Source organism: Vipera ursinii (genome assembly GCF_947247035.1).
Source record: "Vipera ursinii genome assembly, chromosome: 2".
In the NCBI taxonomy this organism is placed as follows: Eukaryota; Metazoa; Chordata; class Lepidosauria; order Squamata; family Viperidae; genus Vipera; species Vipera ursinii.
Genome location: NC_139513.1, coordinates 148148003 through 148162224, shown reverse-complemented (window position 1 = coordinate 148162224; position 14222 = coordinate 148148003). Strand labels below are relative to the sequence as shown.

At 42.3% G+C, this 14222-nt stretch overlaps 1 protein-coding gene across 1 annotated transcript in view; it reads right to left on the bottom strand.

Annotated features, from left to right (window-relative positions):
* Positions 1-664: 664 nt before the first annotated feature.
* Positions 665-14222, bottom strand: part of LOC310635764 (unconventional myosin-Ia-like) — a gene marked incomplete at its 5' end in the record, with an annotated part of 51536 nt that continues 37978 nt past the window's right edge. Inside the window, 8 exon segments of the mRNA XM_083355006.1 lie at positions 665-1047; positions 2112-2239; positions 5877-6029; positions 7284-7416; positions 7515-7621; positions 9011-9145; positions 11796-11870; positions 13290-13376. Of these exon segments, the coding sequence (XP_083211132.1) occupies positions 924-1047; positions 2112-2239; positions 5877-6029; positions 7284-7416; positions 7515-7621; positions 9011-9145; positions 11796-11870; positions 13290-13376 (942 nt within the window). The 3' untranslated portion in view covers positions 665-923.

Sequence of the window (14222 nt, the reverse complement as noted above, 5' to 3'; positions counted from 1 at the left end):
GAGGTAGGTAAAATGAGGACCCAGATTGTTGGGGGCAATAAGCTGACTTTGTAATAATGCCGCTTGGGGGTGTGTGTGAAAGCCCTAATAAGCAGGCATATACATAGAATGAAGGCTACTGCTAAGCTTGTAAGCCGCCCTGAGTCTTCGGAGAAGGGCGGGATATAAATGGAATTAAAATAAAAAAAAGTGATTTGATTTGCAGTATGCTAGTTTCCAATTCATTTCAAAATTAAAATTAGGGCAGAGACCCAGTGTGACCAAAGAATACATTAATACAGTGGTGGGATTCAGCCAGTTCACACCAGTTTGGCAGAACCGGTAGCTAATTTTTTGTTGCCCAGGCCCAGAATGGACTTCTGGAAGCGGCATCCAGACAGACAACCAGCTGTTCACATATTTGAATCCCACCAGTGCATTAATGAGACTTTGCCACTGCCCTGTTGGAGATCACTGGAGAAAAGCAAAAATAAAAAATAAAAAATTCAAAACGGGGTAGAGATTATTCTGATAGCTTAAAATAAAGTTGTACTCTGTAACCAAATTTAGGCTTTGGATTCTTTGGTGTCTCCAAAGATAGTATATCCCTATTAAGTGGCTTAAATCAAGGCAGAGTTGACATTTCATTTGATTTGTTTGTTTTTAATTGACATTCTCCCCAAATTTTCCACTAAAAGCATCTATAGAAAGAAGCCATTTCTGAAGATATTGACAAGGCAGTGGAAGCTGCCAGTTACACCTTCTGCAAATGCGCTGATTGGCCTTGGAATGTATGCAATTCATGTTGCCCCATGCTGTAAACATTCTGATGAGAAACCTAGAAGGCACCAGTGCCTATAGTGGGTCAAGTCTAAATCATATTCTCAACTCCAGAGTCCCTAAAAGTCCAATGTAGCTGCCTTTGAATCAGCAATAACTTCACTTTAATGGACCAGCACCTCCATCCTATTGCTGCCTTTCTTTCTGCAAACGAGAGCGGTGCCTTGTGTCTCCTCTGTCTTCACAAGTTTGACAGTGATGTTGCTTTGCTTAAACTTTACCAGAAATCTGTAAAAGATCAAATCAAAGGTCAGCTGAACAAAACAATACCATCCTTGTTTGAGCTTTGTTTCACAATTTGTCTGTTGTGCGGAGGCTTCCGTGCCATGTTTAATTAAAAGTTTATATATAAATGTATGAATTACTGCTACAGTATAAGGCAGGCTTAATTTTAGGACTAGAGCTAGTTTGGTTTAATGCTTAAGGCACCAGGCTAGAAACTGGAAAATTGTGAGTTTCTGCCTTGGGCACAAAGCCAGCTGGATGGCCTTGAGCCAGTCACATTCTCTCAGCCCTAAGAGGCAGACAAAGGTAAACTACTTCTGAAATCTTATCATGTAAACTATGGGTTTCAAAGAAGAGGTGGGGGGGATTAACTCTGCAAATTTATTTAACTCCAATGTAGGTCACTGCTGGACAGTTTGGGAACTGTCCTATCCTTAATAAAGAAGTACCGTATAGTAGTAGGTTTGGAGTGTCAAATGAGATACAATATTCAATAGTCCGTGGGTATGATCAGATTTAGAGTTAATTTTGCAAGCTGTAGAAGCTAAGCATTTCATCATTTAATTATTAGTTACTTTACTATAATTGGAAAAGAGATGGGAAATGTATAAATTGCTACAGCTAAACGGCCTGAATACAATGCAACAAACCACCCAAACTGTAATTAGGGATGTGCAGGCTCCAGATTTACAGGCCATAATATGTAATTTACATACACTTGACATCAACAAATTAGAGTTTGGTGGGAAATTTTATTTGCACCTTCAGATAGCTTCCAACATCAAGGCCTGCTTCCTTAAACCCAGTAGGGCTAAAGGCAGTCCCTTCTTCATTTTCTGACACACCAGAGCAGAAATAGTCTTTTGAATTGTGGGAGGAGGGGGGAGGAGGAAAGATTTGGCAAAATTGGATCCAAAGTCTCCTTTATCCCATTTGAAGTCAGAGGTCTCAAATGGAGTGACACACTCTTGGAGGTTTTCCAATACAAGTAAAAAAGAACAAACATCTAAATAAAAGCTCTCATCCAAACCCTTCCCCTTCCCCACCATGGCCAACTCTGTCCTTACTCATCAGCCACTTGGAGTTTCAGTCTTTGCTTTGTAGCCTCCAGCATGGTTTGGTGAAGCCGGGTAACCAGTTCAATCACGTGGTCACTAATAAGGAGGAAGTCCCCTTTCGTGTCAGCTGTGGAAGACTGTAAGAGAAGAGTAGTCACACGCACTGGAAATACTTGTTATCTTTCCCCTGACTTGCAAGCTTTAGAACTTAATTTCTTGGTCAGTTCAGCTCACTTTGTTGTAGTGGTTTGTTCGTGAATAATCTGAAAACTCTCCTCTGGCTTACTTCACTTCCTTTGTTCATTTAGGACAGGGGTGTCAAACTCAATTTCATTGAGGGCCGCATCAGCATTACGGTTGCCCTCAAGGGGCTGGGTGGGTGTGGCCTACTGGGTGGGTGTGGCCTACTGGGTGGGCGTGGCTAAAGTGCATATGGCCTACTGGGTGGGCGTGGCCAGCTCTACATCGTTGGCATCAAGGGTGCCTATGGGGGCCTGGGCAGGAGTGGGACAGATCTCAGGGTCTCTGGCAGAAGGAGGGTCTCTGGGCCAGGGCCAAGGCAGTGGGGGCCGTTCCCTCACTGTTTCCAGGATGGCTTCGTGGGCCACATGAAACCACTTGGTAGGCCAGGTCCGCCCCCCGGGCCTTGTGTTTGACATGTCTGATTTAGGAGGTTGGCATTTTTTAGAACTACAGCTCATTCGAAAACCACAAGGCCACAAAGGAACTACACAGGTAGTTCTCAACGTATAGCCACAATTGAGCTCAAAATTTCTGTTACTAAGCAAGACAGTTGTTAAGTGAGTTTTGCCCCATTTTACAACCTTTCTTGCCACAGCTGTTAAGTCAGGGGTGTCAAAGTGACAGCCTGCAGTCTAGATGCGTTGTGCGCAGGCCACACCCACCCCAGCTCTGCAAGGGCAAAAAAAGTCACGATATGTCACGTGACACGATCGAGTTTGACACCCATGTGTTAAGTGAAACACTGCTGTTGCTAAGTTAATAACATGGTTGTGAAGCGAATCTGGCTTCCCCACTGACTTTGCTTGGCAGAGAGTCTCAAAGGGTGATCACATGACACCAGGCCACTGCAACAATCATAAATATGAACCAGTTGATCATGTGACCGTGGGGATACTGCAATGGTTGTAAGTGTGAAAAGCAGTCATAAGACACTCTTTTCAGTGCCATTGTAACTTCGAATAGTCACTAAATGACTGGTTGTAAATCAAGGACTATCTGTAGTCTAGACAAAGTTGGTAAAAAGGGGCAAGGGGCATATGGATAAAGACTCCGAGAATGATACAGACCGTAAGGCTCACAAATGAGATGAGACCAGCATAAAACAAGCAATAGTTAGAGGGAGGAGATCCACAATTTTTAATGTCAAATAGTTCCAAAGCCAGGTGAGGCAAAGCCAATTTTTTTCAAGAAGGAAAATGATGATTGAGGTAAAATGCCAAATATTTACAACCTTGATTATTTCCCTTCCTCTCTTTTGTACTAAAACACAACTCAGCTTTGGAAATAAATCCTGTTTATGGAGGAGACAGTGAGATACTAGGCAATTTGGCGATAAATTTCCTAGAAAAAAATTGTGATTTAGTTAATTAAAAGCATGCCCCCAATATAGATTCCCCACTCTTTAAAAGCATACCTTAACTACATACTTCCTTGACATGACTATAATTGAGCCTGCAATTTCAGTTGTAAATCATGACAGCTGTAAAGCAGGTCAGCACATGACACCACCAATTTTACCTTTTTTGTGGAGGCCATTAGCCACAGAGCCATGGTGGTGCTGTGGTTAGAATGCAATATTGAGATATTGAAGGCTAATTCTGCCAACAGCCAGCAGTTTGATCTTGACTGGTTCAAGTTTGATTGCATCCCCTTCCCTTCCGGAGAACAGGGCCATGTGCATGGCTGCCAAGCCCATCTCCTTCTCTTCCATCCCCTTGCATGGCCAGCCCCATTCACTGTCCTGGTGGAGTCACACCAGTCGTATCCCTGGTCCTCTCATTGGCCTTGTTTCTTTCAGTCATCTCAGATCATCTCTTCATCTTTGCCCCAATGCTCACTACGATTTTTCATCCCCGCCAAAATCTCCCTGACTCCCCCATTCCCTTGGGCTCCTTTTTGTTTCTTCTGGGAAACATTTTATCTCACAGGTTGATAAAATGAGGACTCAGATTGTTGGGGGGGGCAATATGCTGATTCTGTAAACCGCTTAGAGAGGGCTGTAAAGCAATGTGAAGCGATATATAAGTCTAAGTGCTATTGCTATCAAGTGAAAGCGACTGTCATAAAATGAACACCACAATCGTTAGGTGAACCCCTTATCTGCTACATGGTGTTTTGTTTTTTTTTTTGCTTGAAACTGGATGTAAACATCAGCTTCTGCTAAAAGTATCACAAATTGCAGGCATAGACCCGCCTAGGATGCTGCAAACAGCCAAAAATGCAAGTCGGTTGTTGAATGAGCAAAATGCAGTCATGGTGTTGGGGGCAAGCACTGGAACTTTGAATCTGGATCATAAGTCCCTTTTTTGGGGTGTGTATTAATTTTGAATGCTCACTAAGTGAGCGACTAGTCATGAGTTGAGGACTATCTGTATATAGTAGGACTACTGCTTAACTACCCTTCAGTCAGTTGATAGCTTTGTTGATTTACTCCCTTTGCTTTCAAAAAAGGTATGTTCCTCCAAGCCATTTTTTAAGAAACTAAGCTGAACATCACATTTAGCTTTTTAAACTCAGGTGGGCTTTTATTTCAACTCTGGCACTGTAAAATATGCTCTTCCCCAAACCCTAAACTTGATGCAACTTCACATCTTGAATGGGGACAGTTCTGCTATTCCAAAGCAAAATGAAATTGCCAATAGGGAGCTTTCTACGGTATAGGTAATCCTCAAGATACAATCGCGATTGAGCCCCAAAATTGTGTGGCTAAGTGAGACAGTTGTTAAGTGAGTTTTGCCTCATTTTGCAACCTTTCTTCCCACAGCTGTTAAATGAATCACTGCAGTTGATAAGTTGGTAACACGATTGTTAAGTGACTCTGGCCTCCCCACTGAGTTTGATTGTCCGAAGTTTGAAAAAGGTGGTCACATAGCTACAGGACACTGCAACCATCTTAAATAGGAGTCAGTTGCCAAGCATCTGAATTTTGATCACATGACCATAGAGATGCTGCAATGGTCGTTAAGTGTGAAAATAGCAATAGCACTTAAACTTATATACATTTCATAGAGCTTTGCAGCCCTCTCTGAGCAGTTTAGAGAGTCAGCCTATTGCCCCCAACAATCTGGGTCCTCATTTTACCAACCTGAGAAGGGTGGAAGGCTGAGTCAACTTTGAGCCGGTGAGACTCGAACTGCTAAACTGCGGTCAGCCGGCAGTCAGCAGAAGTAGCCTGCAGTACCCCATTCTAACCACTGCGCCACCAGGGCTCAGTGAGTCCTGACAGAGGCCAAGAGATATATATGTGGACAAACTACTGGTAATACCAAATATTATCTTGTTGTCTATCCATAATTTATCATCTTTCATGCCATATACCTAGAACTCGAACTGCCAAACAGCGGTCAGGATCAAACTGCTGACAGTTGGCAGAGTTAGCCTGCAATACTGCATTCTAACTACTGTGCCACCATGGCTCTTGGTGAGTGTCACAGTCATTAGTCACTTTTTTAATGCTGTCTGAACAGCCCAAAATGACTATCTGTCATCTCTTATACCTCCTCTCCCCGCCAAACCCCAATCCCTCCTTACCTCTCTAACGTGTAGAACAAGAAGCCCATCTGAATAGCAACTGACAGAAACACTCTCAACGTCATTCAAGGTGATCACTGTTTTGGGCTGAGCAGCCTTGAGATCAGCCAGGATGATGTGACTCTTTGTGAGAAGGAGTATCCGAGAAGAAGTCTGAAAGGAAGAGAGGAAAAGCTCTTATTTCGTGTACTATATCTGCTTGTCTGAGCTGCAAGTTTAGTTACTCTGTATTTGTAAGGATCTTGGGTTATTTCCCAGCAAGAAAGGAACAATTCTGTGCCATGATTTCCGACATGATTGTTAAACATCTGGCTGATAAAATAGCGGCTCAGACTTTGAAGGGAGCTATTACTGTGTGTTTTAAGATAAGATAAGATAATCTTTATTGTCATTTTACTGTGGGCACAACGGCACACATCAAAAATGAAATTTAGTTGCCCACTCTCAAAAGTGAAACACATACACGACATGCACCTAAAACATACTACATACAACATATGTATAGACCCACACCCCTACATATAGATAACAATAAAATATTAAATACTGTCCATCTTGAATATATAATGGAAGGAGGAAGCCTGAGAGTTCACAAGGTTAATGCTGTATGGAATGAAACTATGGCTGAATCTGGATGTTCTGCTGCGGATACCATGGAGCCTCCTCCCAGAAGGTAACAAGGAAAACAGGTCGTGAAGAGGGTGTGTCGTGTCCCAGATAATCTTATGGACCCTGCTCAAGCAATGCTTCTGTGCTATGTCCTGGATGGAGGGGAGGGAACTGCCAATGATCTTTTTGGCCATCCTCACCACTCTCTGCACCGCCTTCCTGTCTGAAGCAGTGATACTTCCAAACCAGACTCATGCAATGGGATGAACCAAATTCTTAAATTAACCATTATTTCCACATGCATTATATATTGTCCCATAAACCTTGCGTGACATGCTATGCAACTCAAAAACATCCCCTCCTCTTCTCCAAAGGCTTCTGCTAGATACACATGACCTACGGTAGATAAATATAGAATCTTCCCAAAGCACCTAACAGAGTGCCAAAATAATGTTTGCAAATGTCCTGAAAGGACTCCCTGATAAGAACTTTCTCATAGATGGGACTCTAGCGGCTGTATTTTATTTTAGCCCCCAGTGATAGCAGCCATAAGTTAAGAAAAAGAGGAGGTGGAGGAAAAATAGTTTTAGCCACAAGGAAGTCCATTCTGAGAATTATTATTTTGATCATTGAGTGTGAAATCTCCAAAATGTTATTGCATACGTGCTTCAAAATATTTGCTCGTTCCAGGATCACAATAAGCAGAACTCTTCCCTTTACAGGAGCAATGTGTGAGAAACTGGGCATGTTCTTGCTGCAGTTCCTTACAAGCCAAAGCAGGTTAATTAGAGGTCCCACCTTTCCATCACCTCGGTTGACTTTCTTCACATAGTCGGCCATCACTAGCTTGTCATTGGCCGTGGTTTGGAGCTTACGATATTTGGGGTTCTCCTTCAACCCAAGGTATTCCCCCCGGAAAGGCTGGGGGAGGCTGAAAAACATAAAATCTGGATTGTAATTTGCGCTATTTTGGGGGGGAGGTCAAGGCCTCTTGACCTGGGGTGGTGTAGTTTCACACTTTGAACTCACCTCTTAGGATACAAACTTTTCTTCCCCTTAAAAAGCTCACTGGCACACAGCTTGTCCTGCAAGGCTTCTTTATCCTTTGGGGGCAGCTGATCTCGATACTTCTTACACTGTACCAGAAAGGCATGGAGCAACAAGGGTGAGGGACAAAATGCAACATTCCTTCTTATAAAATACAGAGACACCCCCCGCCCCCAAAAGAAAACCCCTTAAAGTGGTTTGGGAACAAAGATATATACTCAGCTCAGTTACCTTTACACATGCGTGTGCACAGTCAGACACAAGGTTTCAAAATTTTGGCACCTGACAACTACAGCAGTATTCAGGGTCTTGAGGAAATGGGAGGGGGAGAGTTTTCAACATCTGCCTCCACAATGGGAGCAGTAAGGAAAGGAATGCAGCTGACCAGAATAGACTGCTCCAGTCCAGTAATAAAGAGAACTCTGCTTCATTGTAATATTAAAAAAAACCCCACCCCTCAATGTATTACAATGCAGGAAACACATTACACGCCAATAATATTACAGATGAGACAAAGCTTGTACGCAAGTGCTAGATTTAGGAGTTTGTGTTAAACCAATGAATGATTTTTCTGGTACAATTTTCCTTGTTTTGAGAAGGCATAAAAGTTAGGTGGAAACAATACTCAATACGCCTCTTGAAACTATGAGGTACCCTCTTGGCTCCTGTGCAGAAATAAAGAGCATTTAAATTGACTTTCTTGACTCAATGTGTCTTTTGGCTGTCGCAGGCTGAGATGAACAAATCAGCCAGGCATTCTGGCTAACAGTTTTTCTGGTGGAGCCAGCCACCAGGCCATCTGATTGCCCTTCACAACAGTGCCAGCACGTGAGTAGTAAGACCCAGTTGAGGTGTGGCCTGAACTTTCTGTGTTCAGTGTGCCTTGATGCTGTGGGGCATGGAAGGGAATGAATGGTGCCATTTGCTTTGCCTCAAAGAAGGGAACAGGAAGGGGAAAATCAATTCCACTTATGCCCCGCATCGCAGGACATTGGTGAGTAAGAAATCCTTCTTTTTTTTACTACAATAGTAGAAATTGCTCCTTGCACAATTGAATCTTCAGTAATGTGGATGAAATAAATCTGTGCAGAAATAGAAGACTTTTTAAACATCTTCCCAGACAATTGCACACTGGATTGAACAAATCAGCCAGGCATTCTGGCTAACGACACAGAATTCTGTTTGACAGCTGACATGAGAAGATCCTTGATCAAGGTATTAATTAGATAAACACAGCTTAAGCTCATTCCAAGCAATGTGAGAAAATGCCTCTGTGTGGCTATTCTTTATCTTCACAGAAAGATAAAGTGAGGGAGAAGCACTTTCAGATTTGCAAAAGGCTCTTACTAGTGTTCTGATAAAAGTAGATTTAAACACCTAAACGATATACATGGTCTACTCTACCAGGATGATACATGCCAACAAGGCATTTAGATTGAAAGAGCAATGAATAGAAAGAGTCAAAATTGGTGCCTAACCCTCCAGTGGTGGAATATTTTCTTCAGTTCTTGGTTGGTATTTGTGAGAAATTTGTATGGTGATGGGGGCCAAGTGTGGTTGGTCACCGACATGGAAGGGAGATTGTCCTTCAGGCCCAAGAAGAATTTTTGTACCTATAAGCAGAACAGAAGCAGAAACTGTAAGACCTGTGTTAGAAGGTTACAGGTAGTCCTTGACTTACAGCAGTTCATTTAGGGACCATTCAAAGTTACAACCGGCACTGAAAAAAATGTGACTTATGACCATTTTTCACAGTTACAAGAACCCTTGCAGCAACCCCACAATCGTGTGGTTAAAACTGCAATGCTTGGTTCACATTTATGACCGTTGCTTTGTCCCAAGGTGATATGATCACCTTTTGCAACCTTCCAACAAGCAAAGTCAATGGGGAGGCCATGTTCACTTAACAACTGAGTCACTAACTTATTAACTGCAGTGATTCGCTTAACAACTGCGGCAAGATAGGTCGTAACATGGGGTAAAAACAGTGGTGGGGATTCAGTCGGTTCGCACCACTTCAGCAGAACTGGTAGCTAATTTTTTGTTGCCCAGGCCCAGAACGGACTTCCAGAAGCGGCGTTCACACAGAAAACTGGTTTGTTCACAGATTTGAATCCCACCACTGGGCAAACCTCAGTGAACAAATGTCTCGCTTAACAACAGAAATGTTGGGCTCAATTGTGGTCGCACATCAAGGACTATCTGTACATGTATATTCTGATGACATAAAGTTTATAAACAATTCAACCCTGCTATTGAACCTGAACTGAAAGAAGCTGCCTACATAGCTTCCTTCTAGCATCTTGCATTACAGCATGCAATGTATCTCCAGCCCTTAGCCAAGAAGCAGCTACTGCTTGTTTATGCTGCTTTGTTCCCGAACTTGACTGTTCTGGGGCTGTGAGGATACAGTTCTGGGGCTGTGTGCAAACCATGACAAGATCTGCTTCTTAGGTTTAAGCATATATGCCAAAATTGCTCCTTCCCTTTAAACTAGGCAACCTGCAATCAGCCATCTGTGTCTTGTTGGGAGCTTTCCAAGTTGCAGTACATTAAGTACTACTAGTAAAAGTGAATGAGTCTTCATGGGTTCTTTTAGGTACCTGGACCTGCTTTCAGCAAACAATCCCTGAGTTTGCAAAACAAGATAAATGTAACTAAGATGGCTTGTGAGAAAGAATAACTGTGCACATGCAGGTACTTTCAATGATATTATTTAACCATTTGAATTTGGTAACTCAAAACGGTAGCAGTTCATAAGGGTTAGGTTAGTGCCTTTTTTATTTATTTAAAAAGTTTTACAGTACATTTTAACTTTATCAATCCCCCCCTCCCCCACCCCTATCTAACCCTCCCTATCCCTCTCCCCCATTCCCCCCTCCCCCCCCCCCCGACTTCCCAGAGCTAAATATAGGGTATAAAAAACGGAAAAAAAAACATAAGCATCCATATGCTATCTACAATAAACTATTAATTCTATCACCCTCTAGCTCATGTAAAATGATTACAAACAGTATTAATATTACAGATAAAAAAAAGAAGAAAACAGAAAAGGAGCTTTACTCAAATGCTAAATGAAATTTCTTAGTCCCAATCCTGATCCATATTAATTTAAAAAAAAAAACAACTTTCATCTACTATTTACCTCTAATTTCTAAACAAATTTTCAATTACGCGCCAAGAGCGCCTATCTCTATTAACCTTATTTAATCTCCAACCAAACTGAACTATGATCAAAAATAGTTCTTGCATGTATCACGCCAAATGTCTCACAATTCCAGATCATCCTTAAGTTCAAATAAAAAAGAAATTTAGGCAATCTAGCATGACTCATGACACGCTTAAAAAAAAACAAAAAAAAAACCCGCTTTATCCATCTATACGTCCAGTGCCTTTTTACCATGCCTGTACATTCCAAAGACCGAATCTCCTAAGTTTTTATCCTGAGTTGTATAGACTGTTCCCTGACTAAGTGCTGGAGTTACAACTTGTTCATATATGGGAAACTATATACATGCAGCTATGTCAAGACCTACATCCTCTTATAAAGGCAAAAGTTACTATTCTAGATCAATGATGGCGAACCTATGAATATTAAGGTTGCCACACCATTCTCTGGTGTCATGCCAGCATACATCAACAACTAACATAAATCATTACCAGAAGCACACCCTATTCTTACTCAATTTTTGGAAGCCCTGGAGGTTGCATGGGGATGGGATAAATTCTTGTACAGCCGCAAAACCCTCTGGAAGCCAGTTGAGAATGGGGTATGGTTTCCTGGGGTTTTGTTTTTTTTTAAACACTGCGGAGGCTACTTAAGAGCATTCTGCAAAGCTGCTTTGTGCGATCCAGAGCAGCCTTGAATAGGACCTGTCACCCAAAAGCGAAACACGGGTTGAAGGTAAGAAACATGCGGTACATCCCAGAGGGTGCTGGGCCATAGAGACAATCATGCTGTTCCCCAAGACCCAAACACCTTGGGGAATGGTGTGAGATGTTCTTTTTGAGTGGCAGCAGTGGTGTTAGGACTGATGTTGTGGACCGAGTTTCGACCGGCCTCAATGCTGCTGCCAAGGACCGCTGTTCAGACTGGCCTAGATCTTTTGTTTGGGAGTGGGGGTGACAACAGGAGAGTCAAAGTAGGCATTTTCCTAATTTTTGATACACTGAACCCAAAAGGTTCTAGGTATTCAATTCCTTAGTTAAAGTTCGATAGACTTTTTTGCTAGTTATTTTCCACTTTGAAGTCATTCCACTTACCAGTCTTCGGTAAACAAAATTGGCAATGCGTTCAGAAGCCCCAGTACGGAAATATTTCTTATACTCCTTCCTTATCTGTGAGGAGGAAAAAATACATTTTGGCAACATGTTATAGGAATACTATGGACAAACTTTTTATTCATGATGTTATCTGCTCTCAGATTTTTATCTGCTAAGATTTATTTTTGGGTAATGCACGAGATAGTAAATCTGTGACTTGGTACACAAAGCATAAAAGTTCAGGACTGAACAATTGGTTCTTCCTTATGGCTCTTGTTATAATATTTACAAGTGTTGTTCTCATTTTTATTTTTACAGTAAAGCTACGTTCCTGCACAACTGCAAAGTTGTGAAAGTCGTTACCTAATTGCCTTGTTTCCATGCTCTGGGTCATTGTGGGATTTCTACTATATAGGTAGTCCTCAATTTACAACCACAATTGGGACCAGAATGTCTGTTGCTAAGTGATGCAGTCATGTGAGTTGTCCCTGACAATTACACAACTATAGAATGCTGCAAACTTTTTAAGTACATGCCTGTCACCAAGTGTCCAAATTTTGATCACATGACTGAAAGGATGTTGTAACGGTCATAAGTACAAAGACTGGTTGTCAGTCACTTTTTTCAGCACCATTGTAATGAATGGTTGTTAAACGAATGGTTATAACTTGAGGACTACATGAATATGTGAGGTGATGGGAAAAAAGATAGGATCTCTAAAGAAAAGAGTACACTCCACAAGAAGAAAACAGGGATGACTATTAATCTGCACCGAACCAATATAAATATATGTGGATGTCACTTTTGCCTCTGGGAAAAAGGTTTTGTGAATGTGGAAGCAACTTTTCTTGCAAAGTGGTATCTTTTAATGCACCACATAGATTCCCATAAGGCAGGGGTGTCAAGCTCAGTTTCATTAAGGGCCACATCAGCATTGTGGTTGCCCTCAGGGGGCCGGGTGGGTATGGCCAGGGTGGGCGTGGCCTACTGGGTGGGCATGGCTAGAGTGCGTATGGCCTACTGGGTGGGCGTGGCCAGCTCTACCTTGTTCGCATCAAAGGTGCCTATGGGGGCCTGGGCAGGAGTGGGACAGATCTGAGGGTCTCTGGCAGAAGGAGGGTCTCTGGGCCAGGGCCAAGGCAGAGGGGGCCGTTCCCTCACTGTTTCCAGGATGGCTTCGCGGGCCACATGAAACCACTTCGCGGGCCGGATCCGGCCCCCGGGCCTTGTGTTTGACATGTCTGCCATAAGGTTAGAAATTTTGGGGAAAGTCAATTGGTACTCATTTTACACGAAAGGTGATGTTCAGGATAGAGGTATTACAAAGGCAGGAGTTAACTCTAACTCATTCAGATTCTTCTGTATTCAGTAAAGAAGAGTAGCTTCGGTTTTACGCTGAACATCCTGGGAACAGAGCATTAAAGAAGTGGTATTATTATGGGAAGGCTCATCATGGCCACTGCGCTTAGATCTAGGCATGTTCTCCAAACATACCTGATAACCTTTCCAGTAAGCAGAAATGGTGGTGGCAGCCTGAACACGGCACTTCTTTTCCCTTAACTCTCGCAGGAGTTTACGAGACTGTAGAGGGAAAGGATAGATAAGAAACCCAGAGGAGCCCATAGAAAAAGGGAGAGAGTGAGCAGACTCCATTTTCATAATTTGCCTTGAGGCTGTTGTTATAGTAATCAGTCTCTAAGGTGCCACCGGACTCCTTGTTGTGTAAAGGGTGGCACAGTAGAACTGTCAACCAGAGATTTAAGTTAAAATTAACTTTAAAAGCCAGAGCTCTACTTTTATTCCAAAGGCCCCGGAAAGAAAAAGAAAGGGGGTTGCAAACAGCTTTTCTTCCTAACCTAACTGATAGATCTTGTTCATTAACAATGTCAACTTGCACATCCTTCAGTATTTCAGAAGGAGACTTTTCATAATGCACAGCCTTCAATCGGAAGGGAGCTGGAAGGGATCTTAGAGGTCTACTAGTCTGACCTCCTGCTCAAGCAGGAGACCCTATACTATTTCAGACAGGTGGCTGTCTCTTCTTAAGAACCTCCAGTGATGGATCACCCACAACTTTTGAAGGCAAAGCTGTTTCACTGGTTAATTGTTCTCACTGTTGGGAAGTTTCTCCTTAATTACAGATTGTTTTTCTCCTTGATTAGTTTCCATCTGTCGTTTTTTGTCTTGCCTTCAGGTCCTTTGGAGAATAGGTTGACCCCCTCTTCTTTGTGGCAGCCCCTCAAATACTGGAATTATCACTGCTATCATGTCACCCCTAGTCCTTCTTTCCTCTAGACAAGCCATACCCAATTCCTGTAACCATTCTTCACATTAATTAAATTAACATAATGAAACCTAATATGTTTAATTAAGTTAATTTAATCTGTAAAAATTAAATAATTTTTAATATTAAATAATAAGAGCCTT